This window comes from Chaetodon auriga, chromosome 24 (genome assembly GCF_051107435.1).
Source record: "Chaetodon auriga isolate fChaAug3 chromosome 24, fChaAug3.hap1, whole genome shotgun sequence".
Classification (NCBI taxonomy): domain Eukaryota; kingdom Metazoa; phylum Chordata; class Actinopteri; order Chaetodontiformes; family Chaetodontidae; genus Chaetodon; species Chaetodon auriga.
In genome coordinates, this window is record NC_135097.1 from 14,107,905 (window position 1) to 14,132,907 (window position 25,003).

General features: G+C 42.2%; 1 protein-coding gene across 2 annotated transcripts in view; it reads left to right on the forward strand.

Annotated features, from left to right (window-relative positions):
* The window catches only part of LOC143316936 (RAS guanyl-releasing protein 2-like), a 34,043-nt gene extending 9,407 nt beyond the window's left edge, over window positions 1–24,636 (forward strand). Inside the window, exons 2-17 of one of the 2 annotated variants that reach the window (XM_076724782.1) lie at window positions 1,234–1,368; window positions 1,467–1,569; window positions 1,819–1,875; window positions 2,198–2,329; window positions 2,884–3,034; window positions 4,236–4,409; window positions 8,337–8,453; window positions 8,880–9,161; window positions 11,533–11,607; window positions 11,761–11,880; window positions 12,811–12,926; window positions 13,047–13,188; window positions 18,196–18,232; window positions 20,559–20,717; window positions 21,697–21,759; window positions 23,115–24,635. In XM_076724782.1, coding sequence (XP_076580897.1) covers window positions 1,299–1,368; window positions 1,467–1,569; window positions 1,819–1,875; window positions 2,198–2,329; window positions 2,884–3,034; window positions 4,236–4,409; window positions 8,337–8,453; window positions 8,880–9,161; window positions 11,533–11,607; window positions 11,761–11,880; window positions 12,811–12,926; window positions 13,047–13,188; window positions 18,196–18,232; window positions 20,559–20,717; window positions 21,697–21,755 — 1,794 coding nt within the window. In that variant the 5' untranslated portion in view covers window positions 1,234–1,298 and the 3' untranslated portion in view covers window positions 21,756–21,759; window positions 23,115–24,635. Of the gene's footprint in view, window positions 1–1,233; window positions 1,369–1,466; window positions 1,570–1,818; window positions 1,876–2,197; window positions 2,330–2,883; window positions 3,035–4,235; window positions 4,410–8,336; window positions 8,454–8,879; window positions 9,162–11,532; window positions 11,608–11,757; window positions 11,881–12,810; window positions 12,927–13,046; window positions 13,189–18,195; window positions 18,233–20,558; window positions 20,718–21,696; window positions 21,760–23,114 lie in introns of both variants that reach the window. The other variant, XM_076724781.1, reaches the window with a different exon arrangement.
* The last annotated feature ends 367 nt before the right edge of the window (window positions 24,637–25,003 follow it).

Here is a 25,003-nt window from a genome sequence, read left to right on the forward strand (position 1 = left end):
TGTGTTTGTATGTTGTGAAAGTGTGACTTGACACTAAGCTGTGGTTGCCATGGTTCCCTGTTACTCAACCACCAAGAGAAATACCAGTATACATTTCACTCTCAAGTAGTTACTGCAACGGATGTCTCGTAGACCGACGTGCCATCACGCATGTCCAAATAGTTGCTAATATGCCCTCTAATACTTGAATGCTTGTGTTGTGTACCAGATCCTGCATTATAGCATGTCAAGAACAGATAACGAGTTGTGGCTTCCTGTTGATTGTGCTTGTGGTTTTCTATCAGTTTTCTAACAAGCCACACTGAGGTCAAAGCATGGTGAAATTATTACATGCTGTCAGAATATTCTAACAAAAGGACCTTATTTGTCTGCTAAATTTGCCTTTGATGGATGTGTAAATGTAAAAGAACCTTCAGACATTATTGAGGTTTGACAGCAGATACAGAATAGCCATATCACTTGAACTGAAACTGCCAGTCAGTATTTTAGATGGTGTTTTTTGTCATCTGACTATTTGATCAGTGGTGGAAGAAGTCATAAGACGAGAAGTAGCTTTATTTGAGGGGTGGCAAAACCACAGTGTAAAAACACTAAATTTAATGTCCTGCATTCAGACGCATTATTAGCAAAATGTACTTCCAAAAGGAGTACTCATTATGCAGCTGAACTCATAACTCCTGTTAATGAAATATTCTTGAATTTTTATTATGCATTAATGTAAAAGCTTGTGGTTGGTTGAAGTGGATAGCAATTTAACTATTTTCATATACTACTGGGTTACTTAGTTATTGCATTGATACCTTTGTCTAAAAACTTCAAGATTCATACAAATGCAAAGCCTGTCAGCATTTTAGACCACAGTAAGACATCTAAACTCACCACTGTCGGCTAGCCCAATTAGATTGTGCTCCTTCAAGCTGAACGAGCTTCTGTGCAGGTTTTGCAGCCTGACACCTTGAATTTGTTGGGCCAAATCAAACCATCATATCAACAGGGAAATAACACTGACAGGCCGATATCCCAATTAAATGTTACCAGCCCTAAATGTAGTGTAAACAGTCGCTGATTAGCTCACTCAGTGCTGTGTCGAGTAGGATGCAAAACATCTAACCACATAACTATTCCAAACATGCAGCGACGGCCACTGTGAGTTTTCATTTTCTCGCTTTGCTTTGTAATTACTCTCTTTTGCTTGCCTTTGATCGTATCTTTTTCATCTTCCTTTGTGTTCAGTGACAGGCGCGAGAGACACACGAGGAGAGAGAGAAGCGAGGGAAAAAACTGACGGGAAAGGAACGATGGAGTCTATATTATCGGAGCAGTCGGCCACAGTGGATGAGCTGGTGGAGGCGTGCATCCAAGCCTTCGGTTAGATGTTCAAACACTATTTCCTGATAGAGATAATTAGTTCTATTCCGAAGTGATGATGGTGCCTGATGATGACTGACATGCTGTTCTTCTTATAGATGAGAAGGGCGCTTTGAAGGATGCTTCCTTGGTCCGCATGTTTCTCATGATGCAACCTTGGTACATCCCTTCCACCGACATGGCTAAGAAGCTAGTGCTCAAGTATCCTTCACCTTTGTTTTCTGCTACCTCAGAGATGTATTGTGTCTTTTTTTGTGTTTGCCTGCAAATATCTCTTTACCCACTGCTGACAGAGCAGCGGAATCAAAGCCAAATCACCTGTTGTCTGTCTTTTCCATGTCTCCAAAATCTGTTAAATCTTAAGGAGATTTAAGAGAGACTTGTCACAGTCTAAAAACAAGTGGCAGCACTTGAATTTGGGGCAAAGTTGCGCCTTGACTTTTGGTTTAGGTCCCAAGAGGAGAGCTGCACTGCTGAGCGCCGAACGAGAATATGCCACCTTGTCAAGTAATAAACTGTCATTCATTCTTTTACCCCTTCCTGTGCCACTTCTTTATGAACTTTGATTTGATGTACTCGATTTACGGGTGTCCCAGTTGAATATTGACAGCAATTCCATGTCGTACAGAAATTGTATTACTTGGAGAAAAATCAATTTTTATCATCGTATAAATCAACTGCTTTGTGGAAAGGGCTTAAACTTAGTGCTGAGGCAGTCACATTATTGTGTAGATGTAAACAAATCTACTTTCCTCCAGTATTTTACATTCTCTTTCTCTCTCTCTTTCTATCGCTCTGTGTCTTTTCATCCCTCTGTTCTGCCCTCCAGGTACTGGATCTCTGAGTTTCCAGCTGAGTTCAATCTGAACCCGGAGCTGGCGGACGAGATCAAAGACTTTAAAGACCTCTTGACCACTGAGGGCAATGAGAGACAGAGTCAGCTTATTGACCTCGACAGTGTGTGAGTGAATTGCGTGCTGAAAGATGTGTGTTGTTGATGGTGTGAATGAGTGTTTCTGTCTGTGGGTGTTTATATCAGCGTGCCCTTTTATTGCCTGTTCTCAGACTTTGCTGAGCTGTGCTATGCGAGGTCAGTGACTTCTCGTTTTCCCATAAAAGCCATTTCTGTGTGACCTGAACTTCCTTTCTGTGTTCCATAAGGGGAGAGCTTTGTGGAGCGGATTTGTGACCTACTACAGCTGGCTTGCAAATGAGGGAATGGCAGAAATAAATTCTGCATTTATAGAAAAAGTTGGATAGTTGTAGTTTGCTTCAATACTGTATCTTTCATGTTTTACAGGGCGTGTGGTATTTTATGATTGTGGAAACCATGTAATGTTCTCTGTCATCATAATTTTGCTTTGATATCTAATGCTACCAGAAGTGCAGCTGTAACCCAAGGCGTGGCTATAAAACTCATCCTCATAATCTGTTATGGTGTTTTCCAAAAGACCAAAGAAGAGAAAACTTAATCAAAAACTCTGCTGTTTTTATGTGCTTTATCGTCCCTCTTAGGCCATCATATAAATGGAAGCGGCAGGTGACCCAGCGTGTCCCATCTGTGTCCAAAAAGAGGAAAATGTCCTTGCTGTTTGACCACCTTGATTCCTGTGAACTGGCTGAACACCTGACCTACCTGGAGTACAAATCCTTCTGCAAGATCCTGGTCAGTTTGACCACAGTCTGTTTTCAAGCTGTGGAAGCTGTGCAACTAGTGTGACGTTTACATGCCGCAGGCTCATTGTAGTTGCTAAGCAGTCGTGGTTAAAATCTGGCTTTTGCTGGCAGTAATTACATTTGTTGTCTGGAAACGTTTTGCTGTTTGAGAGTTATTTTGGGAAGCAAAGGCAATGACTGGGTTTGTGCTGATTTAAATGGTAGATTTTTGCCAATTTATTCAAGTGCGATGGTGTTGGTGGCAATATGGGGGCAGTGGTAGTGATTTGTCTTTGCTTTGTCTTTGTTTCTCTTCTAAAATAGCTTCTGACTCAAAAGAAGTAGCCATGGCTATAATGGAGACCACAATAATAGAAATATAGAGCATTTATACTGCTGCTCCAAACGTGTAGTTATGACTTCTCTTTTCTGCATTTAGACGAGGTGAAAACAAATCTTTTTTTTGACATATCTTCACACTTAAATGACTGAATAGACCAAATGCCTGTGAGTTGAATGACATATATGGCCATTAGAGAGTACCAGTAACAGGCATAATGGCACCAATACTGCTTGGTAAGGGTTAGGAAAAGCTCATGGTTTGAGTTGAAAACATTACTGTTACATAGGTTACATAACTTAAATACATTATCTTAGTTAAAATAAGTCAATGTTGATTCCAGTTACATCCAGTATTTACTATACCTGACATGAGAGTGCTATTAGTCTTCTCATCTGGGCCTCAATGGGAAAGCAAATAGGCTTATTTCCCAAAATGTCAAACTGTGCCTTTAAAGAGTCACTGGAGCAATTTAATGTTGCACTTCCCGAAAGCTGGGAGACAAACAGCGGACATTAACAAAAAAAAAACAAAACAAAAACAGTTCTCAAGATTGAAGCAGCAGAAGCCTGGTAAATGTCCATGTTTTTCAAACACCACCAATTTGTGACAGAACCCACAGAAGACCAGACAGTATATGGCTGAATAGCACGCCCTGTGGTGACCACACTGATGTGTGGTATTGGTGGAGTGCCCCTTTCATAATAAATTCAAGGTCGGGTATAAGTACTCTTCTAGCTGTGCTGATCTGTCTGCAAGCTGAGTTCAGATTTCATTTGTCAGGATTCATAAAAATGTTGGGATGTAAGTGTGTTGTTATTGAATTTAAGTAAGTGAAACAAAATGTGCCGATGATCCTTCCTCCTTTTAGTTTCAGGACTACCACAGCTTTGTGATGCATGGCTGCACAGTGGATAACCCCATCCTGGAGCGTTTTATCACCCTTTTCAACAGTGTCTCCCAGTGGATCCAGCTCATGGTACTCAGCAAGCCCACCGCCCCGCAGAGAGCTGCCGTCATCTCCCACTTCATTAGAGTGGCACAGGTCTGTCTATGGGGCCCATTAACACTGCTTCCTGCAATGGCTTTTAGAGTGGTGTTGGTGGGAGTTGTGAGGTTCAGGGTGCATGAAGAAGCAGACTGATAGGAGATGATTGCCTGGAGCCACAGAGAAAGAGGAGAGACGGTTGTAAAAAAGGTGAATTAGAGATTAAATCAAGAGATGTGGAGAAAAGGGGAAAAGTCACGGTGGTGCTTTAATGACATGTGCGCACGCGCGCGCACACACACACACGGGATCATTTCCCATTAGGTGGTACAAATTGTGAGAAAAAGTGAATTTCCTTTAAAAAGGCTTTTGAGGTATTAGCATGTTGAAATGCCTTCTTGCCACTCTTTAAGATAATACTGCTGGAGAAAATCTTGCATCTCCATGAATTAAGAAAGGCTTGTTTTAGCTGGGTGTTGGTGTATTTATGGCATTGCCCAAAGGCTTTTGTGGGTCTTAGGGGCTGTAAAATTGTCTCAAACAATGGAAGAGAATGTAAAACTTCCCAAAAGAGAATAAGCTATTTGCTCCAAAGAATAGAGTAGAAAATGAAGACATAGTGTGTCATCAATTCATTACACAGTGTGTGCACTTCCTGTTGGCTAGAAAGAATTCAATGATGCAGTCTGCAGGTGGCATGACTCACAGCCTCATATAAAATATCAGGTACACAGAGGAATGAAAGGTGGGAGGGAAGCAACCAAACCATGGTACATTTTGGGTAACTTGGACCATTTAAAGTTACTCTAACTAAAGTTACTCTTGCCTAAAGTTGACGTTTGCAGTGAGTTTGAAGAATGTCATTATGTAGCTAGAAGGGTTGCAGATAGTGAAACTAGTCTACAGCTATACTAGGAACACTGTAAGGCTGTACTAGGCGTGGTAACATACTCACAGTGAAAATAAATTTGCATTTAAAACTTACCAGGCTCACCATTTCAGTGACTGTGCTACCATTTGTTAAGTAGCACTATGCACAAAGTTAGTTAGTTTTTTGCATGTGCTGTAAGCGTAAAGCAAAGTATCTGACAAATTCAAATTTTCACCTGATGATGGTGCTAATTAAAAACACAGGATCATCAATGTCATTATAATTCAGTAAAGAAAAAGCTTGCCAAATACAGCTCGGAGTAAGCCCATCCGTGTATCTCGTCAATTTTACGCTCATCATCTGAAATAATCTACGGTCATCTACGGGTCAAGATGGCTTTAATCCTAATCTTAACCTAATCTGGTCTCTCCCACCATCTCCCAAACAAAGCCGCCAGCTCACTGCCTTATATGGTCCTGTGGTCATATGTCTGGAGTCTGTTTATATTTCGCTACACAAACATCCCTTTAAATAGTGGCCTAGGCTTCACTGTAACTGATGTAATTTCAGTTTGATATTATCATTTGCTTTGGTCTGCCAGATGGTTTTATTTCTCCCCTCTATGTGGCAATTCACCCATCTCCGCTGTGCGACGAAGATTCAGTCGACCGTAGACAGCTCCGAAAAAATCATTTTCATCCTGATACCCTGCAGTGCTATGTGAACGCATCCTGATTACTTATTGTGAGTCTATTCCTGGATTGTTTTCAGTCCCATACCCACTTTCCATCTACCCATCTCCTCATGTGCAGAACAAACTTCTGTTACTAATCATTTATTTAGCAGGGTCTCAGCAGGTTTCACCACCTCCCTCTGTCTTAATACACCAGTGCGCCAACACGTCAGCAGGGCTCTTGTCAGTGGAGCCTGGCAGCAGCTCTTCTCACTGTTCAACCCTCCTTGATACTGAATGCTTGGACTGTTTTGTTCAGCTTTGAAAATGTAACAGTGAAGACAGATGCTGATTCTGGCCAGCCTTGATGTGTGGGATGGATGACTATGACAGATCAGCTGCAGAAGGCTTGTGAATTGCCTCATGCTGGCCTCCTTCCATCCTGATCCTGATGTTCGAAACAAGTGTTTTTGGAGCATTCCACAACTTTGCTAGTCTTTTGCTCCCCCTGTCCCAGCTTGTCCCAAATTCAGAATTACCATATATTGACAAAAATCAATGATGTTGATAAGGTTGAAAGTGAAAAGGATGAGCAGATTATTACATTCTGTTTTATTTATGTGGCGTTCCAACTTTTTGGAATTCAGGTTGTGGGCTGCCGGAGCCCACATTCACCTCTGTGTCTGCTGTGCATATTTCAGATTCTTTTAATAAATACTGTACAGACAGAGCTGCAGGGCAAAAAAAAAAAAAAAAAAAATATAGGAGGGTACAGCCTTGGTCTTTGCTCTTGAAATTTTTAAACACAAGGGAAGTGAGTGTAAAAGGGCTGCTGTATATAAAATGTCCACATAGTAGCCTACATCATGTTATTATTTATGATCTGCCATTCTTTGCTCTGTCACATTTGGATAATTTTTAATCATTAGACCATTGCAGTGAACATGAGGCTTTTAAGGATTTATTACATTGTTGGACCGCAAGAGAAACACTGTATTTAGGCTTCAGTGTATGCTCGTCCGTGTACTCTACCTGGATTAGTTCTGCTGACTTTTCATTGTCATTGTGAACTTGTTAGCGTTTAGCTGAAAGCACGTCAGCCTCACAGAGACGCTGTTGTGGCTGTAGATGCTGAGTCTTGTTGCATTTGTAATTACATGCATATATCCCTAACTTTACTTATAATTTAAACAGTGGGTAGAACAGTGGCATGTGAAGATTTTCTCTAGTCTAAACTGCATTCGGTTCATTTTAAGGCTAAATTGAACTTGCATGAAAGACGAGTGTGTACTGCTTTCACTGGAGTGTCCAGAAGTTGTTTTGGATGATGTAATTCATGCAGAATGGGTGAACATTTGTGCAGAAACATGAGAGACAGATCGTCCCTGCTGGAAATCCCACGGTGAATTCTTTGCCAATTTGACATGCCTCAAACTTCGGTATTCAGACAAATAGCCCAGTGTGAGCACGCATGATGTTCAAGCTGATTTCAAATGTATTCAGAGGCAACACAGAAGGTAGCCTCAATTTACTTGACATTTCCCAGAGCTTCCCTCAGGGTGCTCTGGTTGTGTCCCATTTCAGCTTCCCGTTGGGAACATGTTTCAAATGACTCATTCTCATTAGTCTTTTTTTTTTTTTTGACTGAACAGACTTGAGTTATAATTTAAATGCCCCTTGCATGCTCTCTGACAAGCTCCATTCCAATTAATTTCGCAATATGATCTATGCGCATGTGTCTGTGCCCTCTGGCTTTGATAAATACACCACATCACACATTGGCTGTGTGATAACTATTGGTTCACAAGAGGATGAACTCCATCTCCCGGCCCTATCACACACACAGCATTTATTCTATCTACGCCCAGCGGAAAGCCCTGGCATGTTGACAGTGAAACCTTTCCCAGGCCTCGCTGATGGCCACATGCACGTGCAGTTTAGCTGAACCTACTGTTCAATTGCCGGGCTGCCCTCCACACTGCTTTGGCAATTGATTCCGAAGGGTGTCTGTGCTGAATCAAATGATCCCCTCTGGCAACCCTCCCACACAGCTGCGACCCCATTGATTTTCAGAGAGATGCCATGCAGGCTGAAGGGCAGCACAGAGCCCTGCAGAGTGCCATTCACAAAGTGTTAGCTTTAGTTTGACACAGACAGGTTAGAACATTCAGTACTATCTTGGACTGCACAGATGAGGATTATGTGGGGATGCGCATGTGGGCTGCTAAACACTACTCCAAAAGTCTCTGGCTTTATCCTCTAAAGCTTTCATTTTTCTTTCCTGCATCTTTCCGACTCCTTACACTGTAAATCTTTTCTAACCTCTCCCACCTTCTCTCTTTCGCTCTTGCTAAAATCCTTGTTGGCAGTGGCTTACACATTCCCTCACTGTCTCCTCTTTTCACCCTCCCTTCTCATATTTCCTCCCTCTGGTTGACAGAAGCTGCTGCAGTTGCAGAACTTCAACACGCTGATGGCGGTGGTGGGCGGCCTCAGCAACAGCTCCATCTCTCGTCTCAAAGACACGCAGACCCACATCAGCGCAGAGACCAACAAGGTGCAGTAGCTGCGACCATCCTCTTAACCACGGCTGATCTATTTTCTGCCTCCACGGGCCAAACACGACCAGACAGATTTCAGAGTTCACTGTTTGCTAAAAAGTGATATTGTATCTTGATTCAGTAATCCACACCTCCCTGTGTCAGCTGCCAAACTCCTTATCTGTGCTCGTTACTCCTACACAGTGGCTTTTTTAAAACTATGAATTTGAGCCATATCATTGCAAAGTTGAGTGCAACAGTTGGGGGCGTTACAGTGTCTCGTCTCTTATGTAAGTCCATCTGGAGCAAAGTTTTCCAGAATGTTTTTTACTCTTCTAAACAAATCTCTCTTGAGACAGGCTTTCAGTTTCCTGCCAACTCTCATCCCATCCATCATTTCCTCTCCAATTGATTTCATCTCCCTGTATTCACTCAACCTGCAGGTTTTTAACAACCTCATCGAACTGGTGACATCATGTGGCAACTACAGTCAATACCGCAAGCGCTTCTCGGAGTGCTCGGGCTTTCGATTCCCTATCCTCGGTGTGCACCTGAAAGACCTAATAGCCGTGCACGTGGCGCTGCCGGACTGGGCTGACAAAGAGAAAACACGCGTCAACCTGACTAAGACCCAACAGCTGTACGCCATCCTTCAAGAGCTGGCGCTGATTCAGACCACGCCGCCTAACATCGATGCCAACACAGACCTGCTCAACTTGCTTACGGTGAGTGCAAAGACTGGGCAGAATGTGTATGTGCAGCGTCCAAGATGAACGCTGGCTTGCAGATATACCTGCAATGAAAATCAGGTCCTGGATCAGTAGCTGTGGATTTGTTATTTATCATGAAGCGCAACAGAATTTGAAAAGCATCATCCAGACAGCAGTGATGTAGGAGGATAGACTTTGAAAAGCACGAACACTTTATGTCCAGCAAGTCTGTCTGATACACAGAATTAGTTCTGCTGTCATTTGATTGGGTCATGGTCAGACAAACTGTACGGTAGCCAGCTGGGACAAAATCTCTGTGTGGACGAAGACCAGAGACTCTATATAACCAAAGCATTCCAAGCACGAACCTTCAAGCTCACGCTTTGAACTGTCTGAAGCAGATATGGTCCAGAGCGGTTGAACATGACAAATTAAATATAATAACAACAGGAGTAATGAGTTACTACTTTAACAATTAACAACAGAGTATCATCTGGTTTATATAACTGACTTATATAAAAGGTCAGAGGAAGATTTCAGATAATCATGTTAATCAGTTAATGATGATGTGTTGGTAATTATTGAGATAAGGTCAATTCAAACCAGAGGTGCACTATAGAACCTATTATTTAGCAGACTGCATTACTATATTGGGATAGTACAGATATACTGATTGGTTCTCTTTTACTTTTGAAGTACTCTCTTATGAAAAGTGCTATACAAATAAAAGACAATTTTATTGTCATTCATTCATTCATTCATTCATTCATTCATTCATTCATTCATCTTCTATACCGACTATCCCTTTCGGGGTTGCGGGGGGGCTGGAGCCTATCCCAGCTGTCAACGGGCGAGAGGCGGGGTACACCCTGCACCGGTCGCCAGTCGATCATTTTATTGTCATTACTATTCAATTCCGAAAAGTAAACATTCTTCAAAACAGTAATTTTGCAGCATCTTCCAAAGATTTTTCCTGTCTAGGCTGACAAAACATTGCTCTCTCTCTTATATTACACCCTGTACTTATGTTAAAACTCCTGTCAATCACAATGAAATCATAATGAGGATATTCTGGGGGAGAATCACAGGATGATTCTTCAGCTTATATTGAGTCAGAGCTCTTAAACTGGCATTACTGAGTGAGACTGATCTAAGCTTTGTTGCTGTCTGCACTTCAGCATGAAAGCTGAGGCGGTGTTTTAGCACTTCACACTAAACCTCTGAGTGTGTGTGTGTGTCAGTATTTTTTGGCAGATGCAGATAAGAGTTTCCCGGATTTGAGAAGAGGAGCTTTCTGAATTTAAAAAATCCCAAGAGATCATTCACTCAATCTGAAGGCAGGTGTTAGTGTGAGATTGTAGCTGCTTCACTTTTTTTTTTTTTTTGAGAAAATGACAGAAAACAACTTGACAGGTTTTGGAGCTGAGGTGCACCAGGGAAGTTTGTTGGACAGAGTCAATAGCCAATTATCCTATGCCAGTGCTTATTGCAGCTGATGTAGCTTGAGACCTGCTTGGCTCACAGTGAGGAGATGGAAAGAAAGTCAATAAATCCATCAAAAAAGCAAAGCTCTCTACACAGGCATGCCTGCTCGCTAAAATAGACAAACCACTGAAGTTTAAAATAATGTTTCCTCCTTTTTGAGTCATATTCAACCTCTCACATGAAGAAGATTCTATTACATCCTTTCAAATGTCGGGAAAATGTTTCGCTCAACCTTTCATCTGAAATACTGAAAGCTCGACTAAATCAGAAGGCCAAAGAAGAAGAAAAGTCTTTTTTCCCCTTCTGCACTTACCACTTCAACTCAATAAAACCCAAGAAACAATTGCAGTAAGAGAATAGGTCTGATAAGATAATATGACACACACAGTAGATGTGGTGGGTGATTACATGTGGCAGCTGGCTGCCGCATGTAATCAGTACTCCTCTACAATGCTGCTTTGCCTGAAACCTGTGTTGGAATGTCTTTATTTTGTGGAGGAGATGAACGTGGGGAATGAAGAGAGGCTGTCTAAATCCAGTATACACAACGAAATTAAGAGTTTTCCCTCAATAACCTCCGAATTACTATTACTGTATTCATTATAAGTAACAAAGCTGTTGTACATGAATTACGATCTTAATAACCTAACCCTTCGTAATGACTAATAAAGAGGCAATATGCTACTAATATGTATGCCAACTAGTTTATGGTGAATATGTGTACCCTAATATAAAGTGTGGCCCATTTTTTTACTCCACATGTAAAGGATTGAAAGTTATAATTGAACTTTCACACTTTCACAAAATGTGTAAAATAATGACTCCTAATAATGATCCCATTAAAACTCACTGACTGGGTTAGTGAAAGACTATTCCTGGTCCCTGTTCCTGTTCTGTGCAGGTGTCTCTGGATCAGTACCACACAGAGGAGGAGATCTACCAGATGTCTCTACAGAGAGAACCTCGCAAGCCAGCGGTGAGCAGCACACTCTTGCACAATCTGAATGCTCTTAATAAATGCTCTTACAGCTCCACAATGGGTGCGATGTAGAAAAGTGTAAGATGACAGCTCTGTGCTTCCCTGGGTTGATACGGATCTCATGCTTTGATTTCTCTTTGGCTGTAGCAGAACTCCAGCCCCGCCCCGGCCCCTGACCCCAAGCCCACCATGATCGATGAGTGGGCTGTGTCTGTGAAGCCCAACGCCGATCCGACCATCATCAAGAAGCACATAGAGAAAATGGTGGAGGTGAGTGGAGGCGCATTCTCCTCCCTCTGTGCTAATTGTAACCTGTGGGGTCCAATGTGACGGCACTAGTAGCCTAAGGGTGAATTATCTGTTGTTATCCTCTCCACCACCATCTTGACGTGATAACTGCATCTCAAGTGCTTTGGGCTCTTGGCCAAATGGCGAATAATCCTTCACCATAATTACTGAGGCTGGGAAGGTACTTGAAAACCCTTGCAACTCCAATTTTGGTGAGTTCCCCCCAGAACTGAAATAGTGGATGGTTCCCAGTGGGTAAAGAATCCTTTTAACTCCAATGAAAAGATTTCTATAATGCATGACTGCCCATTAGGATTCTTTTGTTTATCTTTCTTTTGTCTGTTTTTAAATTGTTATTATCAGTGTTAGTTGCAGTTATATGAGTCCTAACTCATTTGGCTACTGGAGACCCCACTTAAAATTTCAATTGTATATTCAGAAGAATTACATTTTTATACAAATAATAATGAAAAAGAATAGAGCGACTCAAGCACATACCTGTAAAGGGTAGCTTTGAAACTGTTGAAAGAAGAATTTTCACAATCCTCTTCTCATGTCAGTATACTCAGGGATTTTGCTGTTAAAGCTTTACTGAGACCACTAGCTTATGGTGGCTGAAGTTCTGCCAACTTGCTAAAATTGCTGTGTGAGTAGAGTTTAAGAACCTTTTCTACTTGTGCTGTCTCCACCATGTAGCCCCCTCCAAGCAATGTACAAAGAAAATATGTGAACACACACTGAAATATTTCTATAAATATACATATGTGTATGTATGTGACTAAAAACTCACCATTTTCCACAAAATGAAAGGTTTTTAAGTCAAAATCAGCCTTCTCAAATCAAGGTATCACAGTTAAGTTAAAGCCGACGCCCAATATTTAAAACTAACCTTCACAACCTTCATGTTCACAGTCGGTTTTCAAGAACTTCGACACAGACGGTGACGGCCACATCTCCAGGGATGAATTTGAAGCAATCAGGAATAACTTCCCTTACCTCAGCAAGTTCGGAGAACTGGACAAGAACCAGTGAGCATCTGCACATTTATTCCCTCTTGTAAAATCCATGCTGTTTACAGACTGAGCCAGCTCACAAGCTGACCCCATCTGCCTTGCACGGAGCTCACCTCTCGTTGCTTCCTCTCACAGAGACGGGAAGATCAGCAGGGAAGAGATGATAGACTACTTCATGAAAGCCAGCTCTCTGCTTAACTGCAAGATGGGTTTCATCCACACTTTTACTGAGACCACTTACGTCAAGCCCACGTTCTGTGAGCACTGCGCCGGCTTTGTGAGTACATGTGAATGCTAATCACGTTCTAAACTTGTGCCTTACCACATATACAACTGCAGTTGATCCTACAATTGTGAGAAATACTGTGTGTGCAGCACTTTTAAAGATCAACTTAAATACAGAATCAGCTGTATGATGTATAAACCCTTAAGGGCTTAAGCAAATATTGATCTTGCTTATGTGTTTTCAAATGCATTGATTTCCCTCCTGGCCTAATCAATGGCACGTGTCATAGTTTGTTTAAAGGGGTCAAATATCTGTTGTTCTTACTTTGCTGTTCCACAGCCACGTAGCCTCATAGACCATCTCTACTTCATTATTTGTCTTGGCAGTCACCGGCAGCACATGATAGGCCCATCTCTCAGTGGTTCCTCCTGTCAGGTCAGGGCAATGCCAATTATTTTGAGCTACAACCACACACTGCTGAAGTTGCACTCTGGGAAATATGGGAGGAAGGTAATTGGGCGAGATGATAACCCTCCTCTGTGGCAGTGTTACATCTGTGTGTGCGTGTGTGTATGTCCTCTGGCCCTCAACGTTCCCCAAAGTCTCATGGAGCCCTCTGTTATTTAGACACAGACAGTGAGTCAGCACTCAGCTGTAATGAGAACAGGAATAGGACCCTCATATTGAACTGCAGACATGGAGATGACATCCCATTCATTTCTGTGTGCCGCATGCAAAGTGAGGCTCGAGAGAGAGTGCAATGCTCAAAAGAGAGTATGCCACAGATTATATGATTTAATATAATATATCGCGTTTCGTTAGCATTCAAAAACACATTCACGCACACAAACACACATCCTCAAGGGAAGCACTGGCATTTTCAAACCATCATGAGGGGAAACTCAGAATAGAGAGCAGGGACAGATAAGGACTCTGGCAGCTTCTTCCTTTGAATATCTGTGTGTGGCAGAGGTAGATACATAAGCCACTTCCTGTTCTGCCTGCGCTGTGGTTTCCCTCTTGGCTCCTGTGCAAAAACAATATTTTCCCGCAACCCATTTTTCAACACTTGTCTCAAACACGCTGTACAAGCCAAGCCGGGCCTCCTGTAAACACTGCAGAGTTCACTCACCTCCAGTGGCTCACATGGATCTTCATAATCTTTGGCTGTCGTTGCCGGCAACCACCTTTGGCCTTACATCCTAATTAATGGCACGCCGATGAGTTTTGCTAAATGCACAAAGCGAGAAGACACATCGCACAGTGTTTCTTTGGCATCTCAGGAGAGTACAGCAAGTTTTTAGCTGGAGGCTCAGAGCACTTTTATATGAGAGATGGCAGAGAGTCTCTTTGGGCTGTTCACAGTTTAGCTTCATAGAATCAGAATAAGAAGAGGAAATTCAGCTTTTTGTTTTGTCTTCTACTGCTTCTACAGAGTGTACATAGTCTGACAAAGACTCGACTGAAAATAGAGAATCTGAAAATGTTCCTACTGCAGAAGCTGCTCTCTTTTATATATTCGGTGCATTTAGGTTCATACTGCAAACCGGCACTTGTAAACAAACCTCCCATCGACATATTTCAGTGACCTTATCCTGCTGAGCTGCAGATTTTGGCAGCGGAGAGGGGTGTGCCCAAACACATTCATTTCCAGTGCCTGTAACTGCAACAGCTAAACCCGATGGAATTCTCTCTTCTCTTTGCAACAATTTCCCTCCTTTGATGTTCAAACCAACTGAAGACGCACAGTATAAGACTAAATTAACAGCTGTAAATCCTACAGCTGGTGACACTGTCTGTTTGTCAGTAAGCAGCATGTCGGCAACATGTTTGCATGTTGCAGAGGTTAATGGGAAACATAACACTATTTGATGTCCTGTCAGATGAGAGGATCGACACCACTCTTATATCTGTTGGGTAGATTTGAAGCTACAGCCAAGAAGCGGTCAGCTTGGCATAAAGATGAGCAGCAGGAGGAAAGAGCAAGCCTGGCTCTGTCCAAAGGTAAAAAAAACAGGCTACCTGGACCTCTAAAGCTGGCTAATTAGCACTTCACATCTTGTACAAAGACCAAAGTGTAAAAACCAGACTTTTTCTTGTCCGGGTAAAATGACTTCCTGGAGTCTCTGCTGGTTGCCCAGCAACTTCATGGTGGTGACAAAGCTCAACAAGATATAATGTGTTAATTAGTGAGGATTTCAGGTGCTTGTTGGCAAATTTAATTGACCTTAGGACAGAACCTGGCTAGCTGCCCCCTGACCCCCCTTTTTCAGTCTTGATGCTAGGCTAAAGTTTAACTGCATATTTAACAGACAAAGAGATAAATAAATCCAGAATGAATTGCTTAGAAATTCATGAGAAAGTACAAAATTATGATCAACCAAAGATGTCAATAAAGACAGATACGCTTGAGCCTATCTAGATCATGTTATTTCAAGGATTGCATTTAATGTTTCCTGAATACTGGTAATGGTTTATATGTCAAAGTGGCTGGGGAAAGCTACCAAGCCCTACATGTTCACACATTTGAAATCACTTTGCAAAAGGGTGGCAGCTGAGTGCCAAAAATGTTGATGTTGCAATGCAAATGGAAAGTAGAAACTCAAAATCGGTGTCTGCTTACCTGCCTGTACTTGCTGTCGCATCAAACAATTCAGGAAAGCAGGAGCTGAATGACACTAGACTGTTTTCAGGTCTGCTAGGAAAGGGTAGAAGGCTGTTAGTTTGGAAACACTTTTCATTGCTGTAACAGCAAAGCATTAGGTATTTACTGGAGAAACATTGACAAATGAAATCGCATTTTACTTCATTCAAAATTCCCTGTTAGAAAACTTTCAGTATTACGTGATAATACCGTATTATGTGAATGTATCCACAGTATTTACACACATATTGCTGGGAAGATTTCATTTTGAACACCTGACATCATTTTAACATAGATCTATCAGCTCAAGTTTCATGCTCAGTCACACACCACATGCTGGTTCAAAAGCTTTTGAGCATGAACAGGAGGAGACATGAGTGAGGGACTACAAGAATACAGCGTAAGCATAAATATGTGAGTGCTTCTTTAATATTAAATGTGTAACTGCACATTTCCATCACAATAATATGAAGACATTCCAACTCAAGTGGCATCATTTTTGGATTAATAGTACAGTTTTCTAAAAGCTTACAGTAAACCGTCAAAGAAGTGTTGCAAGTCTGTGTGTTTCAGCTCTTATTTGTAGTGCATTGTGTTTTTCAGTCTACAGAGGCAGGAAAGGTCAGTCAGTGTAGGCAGAGCTGTGATGATAGCTGTGTTTAGATGTTCTGCTCGTAACTGACTTCTCTTTGTTGTAGAGCCTCTGGCTGTGTTCATCGCTTCCCACTGTGTCTGTGTGTCTTTCTTTGTGCATCTACAAGTGTGTGTGTTTGCATGCATGCATGCAAGGTGTGTGTGTGTGTGTGTGTGTGTGTGTGTGTGTGTGCGTGTGTGTGTCTGTGTGTTTGTATGTGTGAAGAGGTCAGGATATTTTGTGCCTCCTCAGATGTGCCAGTGCAGTGTGTGATCTCCAGCTCAGCTCTTTCATGTCATTGTTCCCCCACTGTCTGTGCGCTCCCTGCGTCCCGCTTGATCTCGGTCCCCCTCCACCCCCTCTGTCCCGCCAACCTCCTCTCTCTTCCCCTTTCTTTCCTCCCTTTCTCTCTCTCACCTTACATCTCCCTCTGTTCAATTGTGCCCCTTTCTCCATTTGCTTTTTTTTCCAGGCTTCACTTGGTGCCTCAGCATCAATGGTGGATATCAAGATGTGAACTATAGCCCATTAACTACTAATTGTGTATACTTTCTCTTTATTACCAACCATTTTCCAAAGCACACGTTTCGAGATTAATTTCCTACCTTTCAGGCTGTTATAGGTTTCCATTCATTTCAGTTCACTGCTCACCACAACTTAGATACTTGAAGATGAGATAGCCAATACATAGCTATCTCAAAAGTGTTTGATATTACGGTTGTGAGCGGCTGCTATTTTGAAGATTCTCCCTGGTGGTGCATTCAGAGGTGGCTGACAAAAAAGGCGCATGCACAGTATAAAGAGAAGACTGTTTTGAGTTATTTAAAGCTGGAGCAGGAGGGATCCTTTCAAAACTGCCCCTGTTCACTACATTACATTGTAAATTAGCTTTAATTTAACATGGACCATAAATAAAGAAAGCATGATATTAAAGATGTAGGAAATTAATCTAACATTTTACGACATGCTTAATGTTAGCAATGATATAAAGTACATGACAATAAAGACCAAACAATACAAAACCACCAGAGTCCTTGAAGATGGTGTTTCAAAACTTGAGCTTGTTGACTGTGGTATGGAAAATTCTCATTGGTTTTTACCACACAGCGTGATTAAAACCATTCAAAGACAATGACTTGAGGAGTGTCATTACATCAGTCTGCTAACTTTAAACACAAGCATGGAGTTATGAAAATTAATAGAATTCCAGAGAGAGGCTGTGTGCAAAATGTAGCAAGTGAAAGAGGCACTGGAGACTGTGCATTCAGTGTTCCACGAGCATTTGGCATTTGTGCCATTGAAGAACACCATTATAACATCAAACATATAAAAGAACAAAAAAGGAGCGATCGCTATGTGATATAAAAGCTCTGTTATTTCTGGCTTCCCGATCATTTATTATTTAGAAATGTCTGCTGCACGTCTGCCGCGTAACCACAGTGATATTATGGCAGTGAAATGGGGGGTTAAGTGTGGTCTGCACGTGATAACTGTAGATGCTAGGTGGCACCATTGTGCTTGAATCCTGCTGACTGGAATGTAGGATTATACAGCCTCTGACATACAAACTACAAATAATTGTAATTTCTGAAAGTACAATTGCTAAAAATGTCATCTATGTGGTATCAAAAGAAAAACTTTGCCCATGAGGTAAGAGGAGCGTTTTAATTCCTGCAGCAGAGGGCCTTCAACATGTGTCTTCTATCAGCTCAAAACGAATGAATGGAAATGGAAGCATGTCCTAATTAACACCCTTTCATTTCTCTCTGTCTCTTTGTAGATATGGGGCTTCTACAAGCAAGGCTACAAGTGTAAAGGTAGGAGGGCAATTCTTTTAGACATTACATTATGTGTGCTGCACGGATGTATGTGTTTCACTCAGAAGAAGTAGTCTTTTAGACACCATCGATACCCAGCCATCACACACACACATGCACACACACTGTAGATAAAGATCCATGGAGTTGAGGTGCTGAGCATCAACGCAGAAAGCCACTATAACACACTCTTTTAATGGATGTCCACACACAGCTGGATACACTCCATCACCTGAGACCACACTGTACACAATGCACAAATATTTGATTCAAGTAGGCCAGTGTTTGAAGAAGCTGGTTCATTTCACAAAAGTACATACACACAGGTAGCTGCAACAGCTCCCGTCCTCCCCTCATCCTCGTCTTCATTAGCTTCAAGAACACACACTCAGCTTTCTGCTTTCCCCTCAGTGGATGTGCCGCTGGTCTGTGCTGATGCTAAAAATTAAGTAGTGATAATCTGCAGATGTTCAGCGCTCTGAATAACTTGCACTACATATGTTTCCATCCAGATGTCAAGTCAAAACTGAGGAAATGATGCCAAATCTAAAATGCAAATCATGCAAGTTTCCATCTGCTGTAGTCTTTGCGGAAGTGATTGATTACAGCTCGGCCTCATGAATGGGAGAAGCTAGAGCAGGAGTATTTTTTTCTAGGGAGGATTTCATTGCTTTGTTAATTGTAGAGCAAATTAGTTTGCATTGCCGTTTACAGCACAAGGCTCCCTGTGTGTGTCCATGCAAGTATCGTGTCAGTGTAATAATAGCCTGTGAAACAGAAATGTATGTGTATGTAAATGGCTGTGAGTCCTTGTGTGTCAGAGGGTGGAATGTGTTCACGTTTCTCTTCTTTTCATGAAAAGCAGGCATTTGAAATACAACCTCTCTCTTGTCGATTCTTATTCTCTACATAAACCGCCTCCTCATTCATTCAGGTTTATCTCAAATTGGCTAACTAAGGCTTATTAAATATCTCACTAGTTATCATTTAACACTGGAGCTGCATAGCAACTAGAGTGGTTATTGCTCCCTTGGGTCTTAGAGAGCTTGTGGTGTTACTCGCAGTGTTCACAGCCGCTGCATTTCGTGTTCAGGAGGAGAACAAATATTCTTACTCGATTTGAATTACCAAAGCATGTTCTATTTTGGTGCTTGGTAGGTAACTCAGTTATTAAATGGCAAACATGCCTGCATGATTGCTGCTGTTGAAACAAAGGGAGTGAAAATGGCAGGTGAAAAGAGAGCAAGCACACAACACAAGCACTCACACCTCCAAACACCACACTCTCCCATCTCCTCTCCTTTCTGGAGGAGCGTATGTCTCCAAGTCGGACCTGGAGTGTGTGAGTGTTCAGGCTTGTTCCAGTGCATTAATGAGACCACAGGAAGTCAATGAGAAAGCCTCACAGCCATTCATCCCCATTACCTTTGTTAGCCTGTACTCAGGGAAGTAGTGAGAGCGGCAGGGACATAATTGAAATGAATCACCCTCCGCAGTGCAGGAGCGGAGTGTGATGAGAGCTGTGAACGTGTGTGTGTGTAGCTGGATGTGTGTTTTACAGCCGTGGACATTTAGATATTTAGACTGAAATGTGAGAGGCATCTCATTGTTTGGGTATATTGTCACAGTGCCAGTATTCTCACGGCTATGATGTGGCAGCAACAAGCCCTCACCTCCTCCTCTGTTGGAGCGTCTCTATTTAAAGCAACAGCTGAATATTTGAAACACACTTCATCTCTGCCTTGCTGGGAGTTGATCAATACTACTTTTACATTTGCCTGTTAAGCACTGTACTGCACAGAGCCAGTGTAGATGTTCCACCCTCTTCCCAGTCTTCGTGCTAAGTGCAGTAGTGTCAAGGAGAAATTAAATTTTGGTCACTGTGACAAAACTACTGAGGTGTGTGTGTTTGTGTTCAGGACTCACATGTTTTCATGATGCCTTGCTCGATGACCCATCGCTCCTCTCCCCTCAGAGCCCCGCTGGTTGACAGAGTTGTTGTCTGGCACAGTTGACCTCACCATGTGTGTGTGCCAGTGTTCGTGTGTGTGCACGGCATGTCAAAGCTCTTTCCCGTCGCCACTGGCTCTTCCGTTTGCCCCGATGTTTCTGTTTGCACCCATCCCTCTGTCTGACCCTCTGCCTGTCTCTCCCCCATGCTCCCCATCTCCCTCTCGCTCCTGGCCTTCCCCTCCCTTCTTCCGGTCTCGCCTCCTCTCTCGGCGACTCTCCCTCCCTCTCCAACGACCCCCGCGTCCTCTCCTCCTCTCCCGTCACCTCTCTTTGCCGTCGTCCTTTTCCTTCCAAATGAACGCTCCGACGGCAGCCTGCGGGGTGAACTGCCACAAGGCCTGCAGAAGCCGCCTGGCTGTTGAGTGCCGGAAGAGGACTAAGAGCATCAGCCACGAGACGCCGCCTGCCCTCCAGGCCAGATCCTACAGCTTCCCACCACCTGCCAACACCCCACCCAGCCTGCAGAACACAGGTGAGTGGTGTTAATTCAACATCATGGGGCAAGAATGCTTTCAAAATTGGTTGTGTGCTCTCTGAAACCTTTGTAACCCGATTGCAAAGAGGAGCCACAGAAAAGCAGTGAACCTTAAAGATGGTGGAAACTTGCCCATATTCATAGACTCAGGATTTTGAACTCTTTCACTTACCGGAGTACCTTTGAGGTCCTGTTCAGGACAGACCACGCCCTGCAGTTTCAGCCACAAACAACACTAGATTGGCTTGGGGGATCATGGCTGTGATGTGGGATCCTCAAGTGATGTGAAAAGGAAAATCATCCAATTTGTTTGTTGTAGGTACACTTTATATATATATTACTGTAATTTCTTATATACAAATAAATAATCCCTGTCCAATTCCATATGACATGCATTCAGCATAAAACAATTTCATTAGCTTTCTTAATTTGGGGAAAGATAGTACAAAGTGCAGTAATGTCCCCATGAAAAACACCCTCACAATCCTAAAAATCCGCAAAAGATAATGCAGGCAGAATGAGATAGATAATAAGATATAATTTTCCTTTCTAAAACAATCTAATGCAGCCATCCTCTCAGAAAAGTATAGCTTAGAGGAACAGGATTTTTTACGACGCACTTTCAGCACTTGAGCACCTCGACTTTTTGAAGGGTGCGTTTTTCTTCCATTCCAAGCATATGGGCCACTGACATTTGGAAGAGATTCTCAAACAATGGAGTGCAATTTGCAATGGAAGTATGATTGGCCCACCGCAGCGAGGCCAGTGACTCATACATTATCAGAAATGGCACCCTGCCTGCTCTGCTCTATGCCAATGTGAATCTGCCCGATCAATGGGCTCGACAATGCTGCAAGGAAGGTGAATAGACGTGGTAAGCAGACAAAGGCCTCACATTGCATTGGCTTTAGGCACTGTTTCGTTTGATTGACCAATCTATTCTTCTTTTCTTTACCCTGACCTTCTCTGTTTCCAGTAATTGCTGAAGAGGATATAGAGACAGTGGAGGAAGGAGTGTTTGATGTACACCTATAACCAGGTAGGCAAGTGTTGACTTTGAAAATAGTCCTCCTGTCACTTATTCTCACATTATTCGCCCCAACTATGATCGGCACTGACATTTTTGGTGTGCTTGCTCACCTTCAGAGTTCATTATCAATTTTTATTTTAGGTACTTTTTTATCCAGAATGACTCCCGGTGTCCCGTGAAGAATGGACTCTTGACTCTGAATCAAAGTTCAGACTTCCACTATTTTGAAGGCGTGAAACACATGTTGGGCTTTTTCAGGGGTTATGTGCTGGACTATTTCCTGGCCGGGAAAAGTAATTTCCTGGAGTCTTGTCATCACCATGACATTGCCATGCAACCAGTGCAGGAAGTTACTGTGCCTGGCCAGCAAATAATCATGAGTCATCAGCTCAATAAAGCGTAGCTGCACAGGAAATACCTCGATATCATATCATCTACCAACCTGTTTGACCCATTAAAACACAGCAATGGCTGCTCACAGTCTCTCATCGCAGCTTGCCTAAGAGTATGAGCTGCAAGCCATTCCATCAAAGACCAATTTTCTCTCCTCAGATTGTTTGGAGTAATTTTTACAGAGCTCCAGAGATAAAACTAATCAGTATTTTACAAGACAAAAGCAGTGATCAGAGAAAACAGGAAAAAAATTAAACCTAATTTTGCATTGAGAAATGTTCCTCTTTCCTGTCATCTTGTGCCCCCTGCGATATATCTTGTGACCCCTTGGGGGGTTCGGACCCCCATGTTGGGAACCCATGATTCGCGAAGTTATGCAGAGACTTTAATAATAAAGATGTAAAGATACTGCATCATTATTATTAAGGCCAATGCTTGGCCAAATGATGAACTAAGGACAGAACAGGCCTTACCGTGGCCAGATCAGCCTAATATGGGACCCTGGGGCAAAAATGAGCAATTAGTTTGTGGCAATTTGATTAAATAAAAATGTTTTAAGGGATAAGTCCCAGACAGGATCAACTAAAATAATAAAGGTCTTAAAACTAGATTTTGCCAGACACCTCCTTTGTAAGAAGATAATCGCCAGCTTAAGGCCCTTCATTATTTCACTTGATGTTATAATTAATGCTGCTTATTCCCAAAAACAATTTGTTTTTGGTAAGATGACCAGAAACCAACTGACACACAGTGAGTGTGGGGCTTTCAGGGGCCCCCAGAGGTTTGCGGTCCCAGGGCTGTTGCCTGCGTCACAGCTGGTGACACTGCCATTGTACACTTTTATCACAGCGTTGATGTGTTTTCATGGCCTCCAGCTTTTAAACCTGTACTACCAGACACATGCAGGAGCCTTGAACTGAAGTGTGATTTTGATGAACAGGTCAGTGACAGTCTCCACCCCTCTATTTTAGAATCCCTCCTACGGTTGGTGAGCAAGAAGCCAAATCAGCAAACAGTCGGGAGGCAGACACAGAATGTGCTACAGTATGTCAGTTTTACAGCCCTCAACACTGAGGACAAATTGCACTGAACACAAGCCAGGATACCTACATGCTGCCACACAGTGGACACATACTGCAACAGCAACTCCACTCCAGCTAACTCACATGAATGTGACGACCAATGTGAATGGAATATACTGTATTTGTATGATTTCTATGTAAAATTTCTGCATTTTAATGTCGGTCAAAAGTGTTATTGTAAAACTTCCTATGTATTCGGGAAAAAAGAAAATCCTCAAAATTGTATTTTTCACGGTGGAATGTTAAAGTCAGTGAATTGTGAAGTAATTTGAGGGACATAATTTGAGCGCATGTTGCTGCAAATTGGAATGGCTGTCTAGTTTTTTCTTCAAAAACATAAAAGAGGTGCTCTTATTGCCAAGAAACCTGCCACCCAGGCTAAGCTACTGTCTTCTTCATCTGAGAACCAATGCTTTTTATCGTTTATCATCTTGTTTTGATTTTAATGGGCCAATAATAGGACCAATTTTGATGTCAGATAAAATACTGTTGATTTGTGGTGATCGTCTGAAGCTTGATGACAAAAGCGACCATTTTGCCAACAAAAGTAACAGCTGAAACGACCGTGTGGGCAGTTACAATTAAGACGGACTTTGAACAATGTTATATTTTGTCATGTTTACCTGAATATCAGTAACTGTCAAATAGTTATTGCTATTGTGTTGTTTCAGTATACAGTACTGTCTTGTACCAGTGCACGGATTTTCTATCCTCTTGCAGTACTGTGAATGTAGCAGAAACAGTGAATTGCTGCTGTCAGATGAAGAACTCATCTTTCCCAGTAAATATGTTGACAGCTGAGAGCAGGAAAACGGTTAACTTCCCACTGATTTCTCCTTCAGTTTTTAAATGAGCTTTGTGATTCTGAGACTGTCGATAAAAGTAAAATAATCAAATATGTACCACGAAAAATCCCAAAGCTGGAGTAATGAGGCTTTTCATTTGACAGCAGCAAATAAATATTATATTATTACCCAGAGAATCTGTTTTGATGCAAGTTGTATTTTGCTGTTTTTACCCTGCATGCTTCTCTCTTCATGGCTCTATTCTCCGGCCGGTGTTTTCATACTTTTAATGCGGAACGCCAAGTTATCATTCATTTAGGAAACATGAAGTCTTGAAATTCCACCCAGAGGAACTGCTTCTGTTGCTTTGTGCCTGTGGAGAGATGAATTCAGACTTCAAGTGCCATATGTTAACTGCTGGTTCGTCATTGAATGAGACTCCTCACATTGCTGGTATTTATTTTTCTGGATAAATAGCTAAATATCTGCCGGTCCTTCTGTGTCACTCCCTGCCTGACGAAGGATGTTTGTTGTCATTCTGTGAATGAATTTTTCAGACTGATGTCATGCTAATCCTTGTGGTCCCAGATGATTCCCCAGTATTAAATGCAGCAGGCATCACTCTAATGTGTGTTCTGGTTAAGAATTTCTGTGACTGATGAGGATGATACTGAAAAAACAAGGAATTTAATCAGTGGCTATGCTTTCCCTTTTATCCCTATAAATCAAAGGTGTATTCACATTTCTCCACTTTGGTTTGAGCAGAAGATATTTTCGGCTTTTAGCAGCTGCTTTGATCGGAACATACAGTCAGTTTTATGTCAAATATAACACCCATAACTGTTAATACTGTTTATCTCAGGTGAAAGCTGGCAATTGCCCTGATTTTTCACCTTTTAACTTGAAGAATTAATGTGTAAGAACTGCTCTCTGGCTTAGGAAAACTTTGCAGATTTTAGGTTATTAAACTTAACTTGGGAAATACAGCCGTCA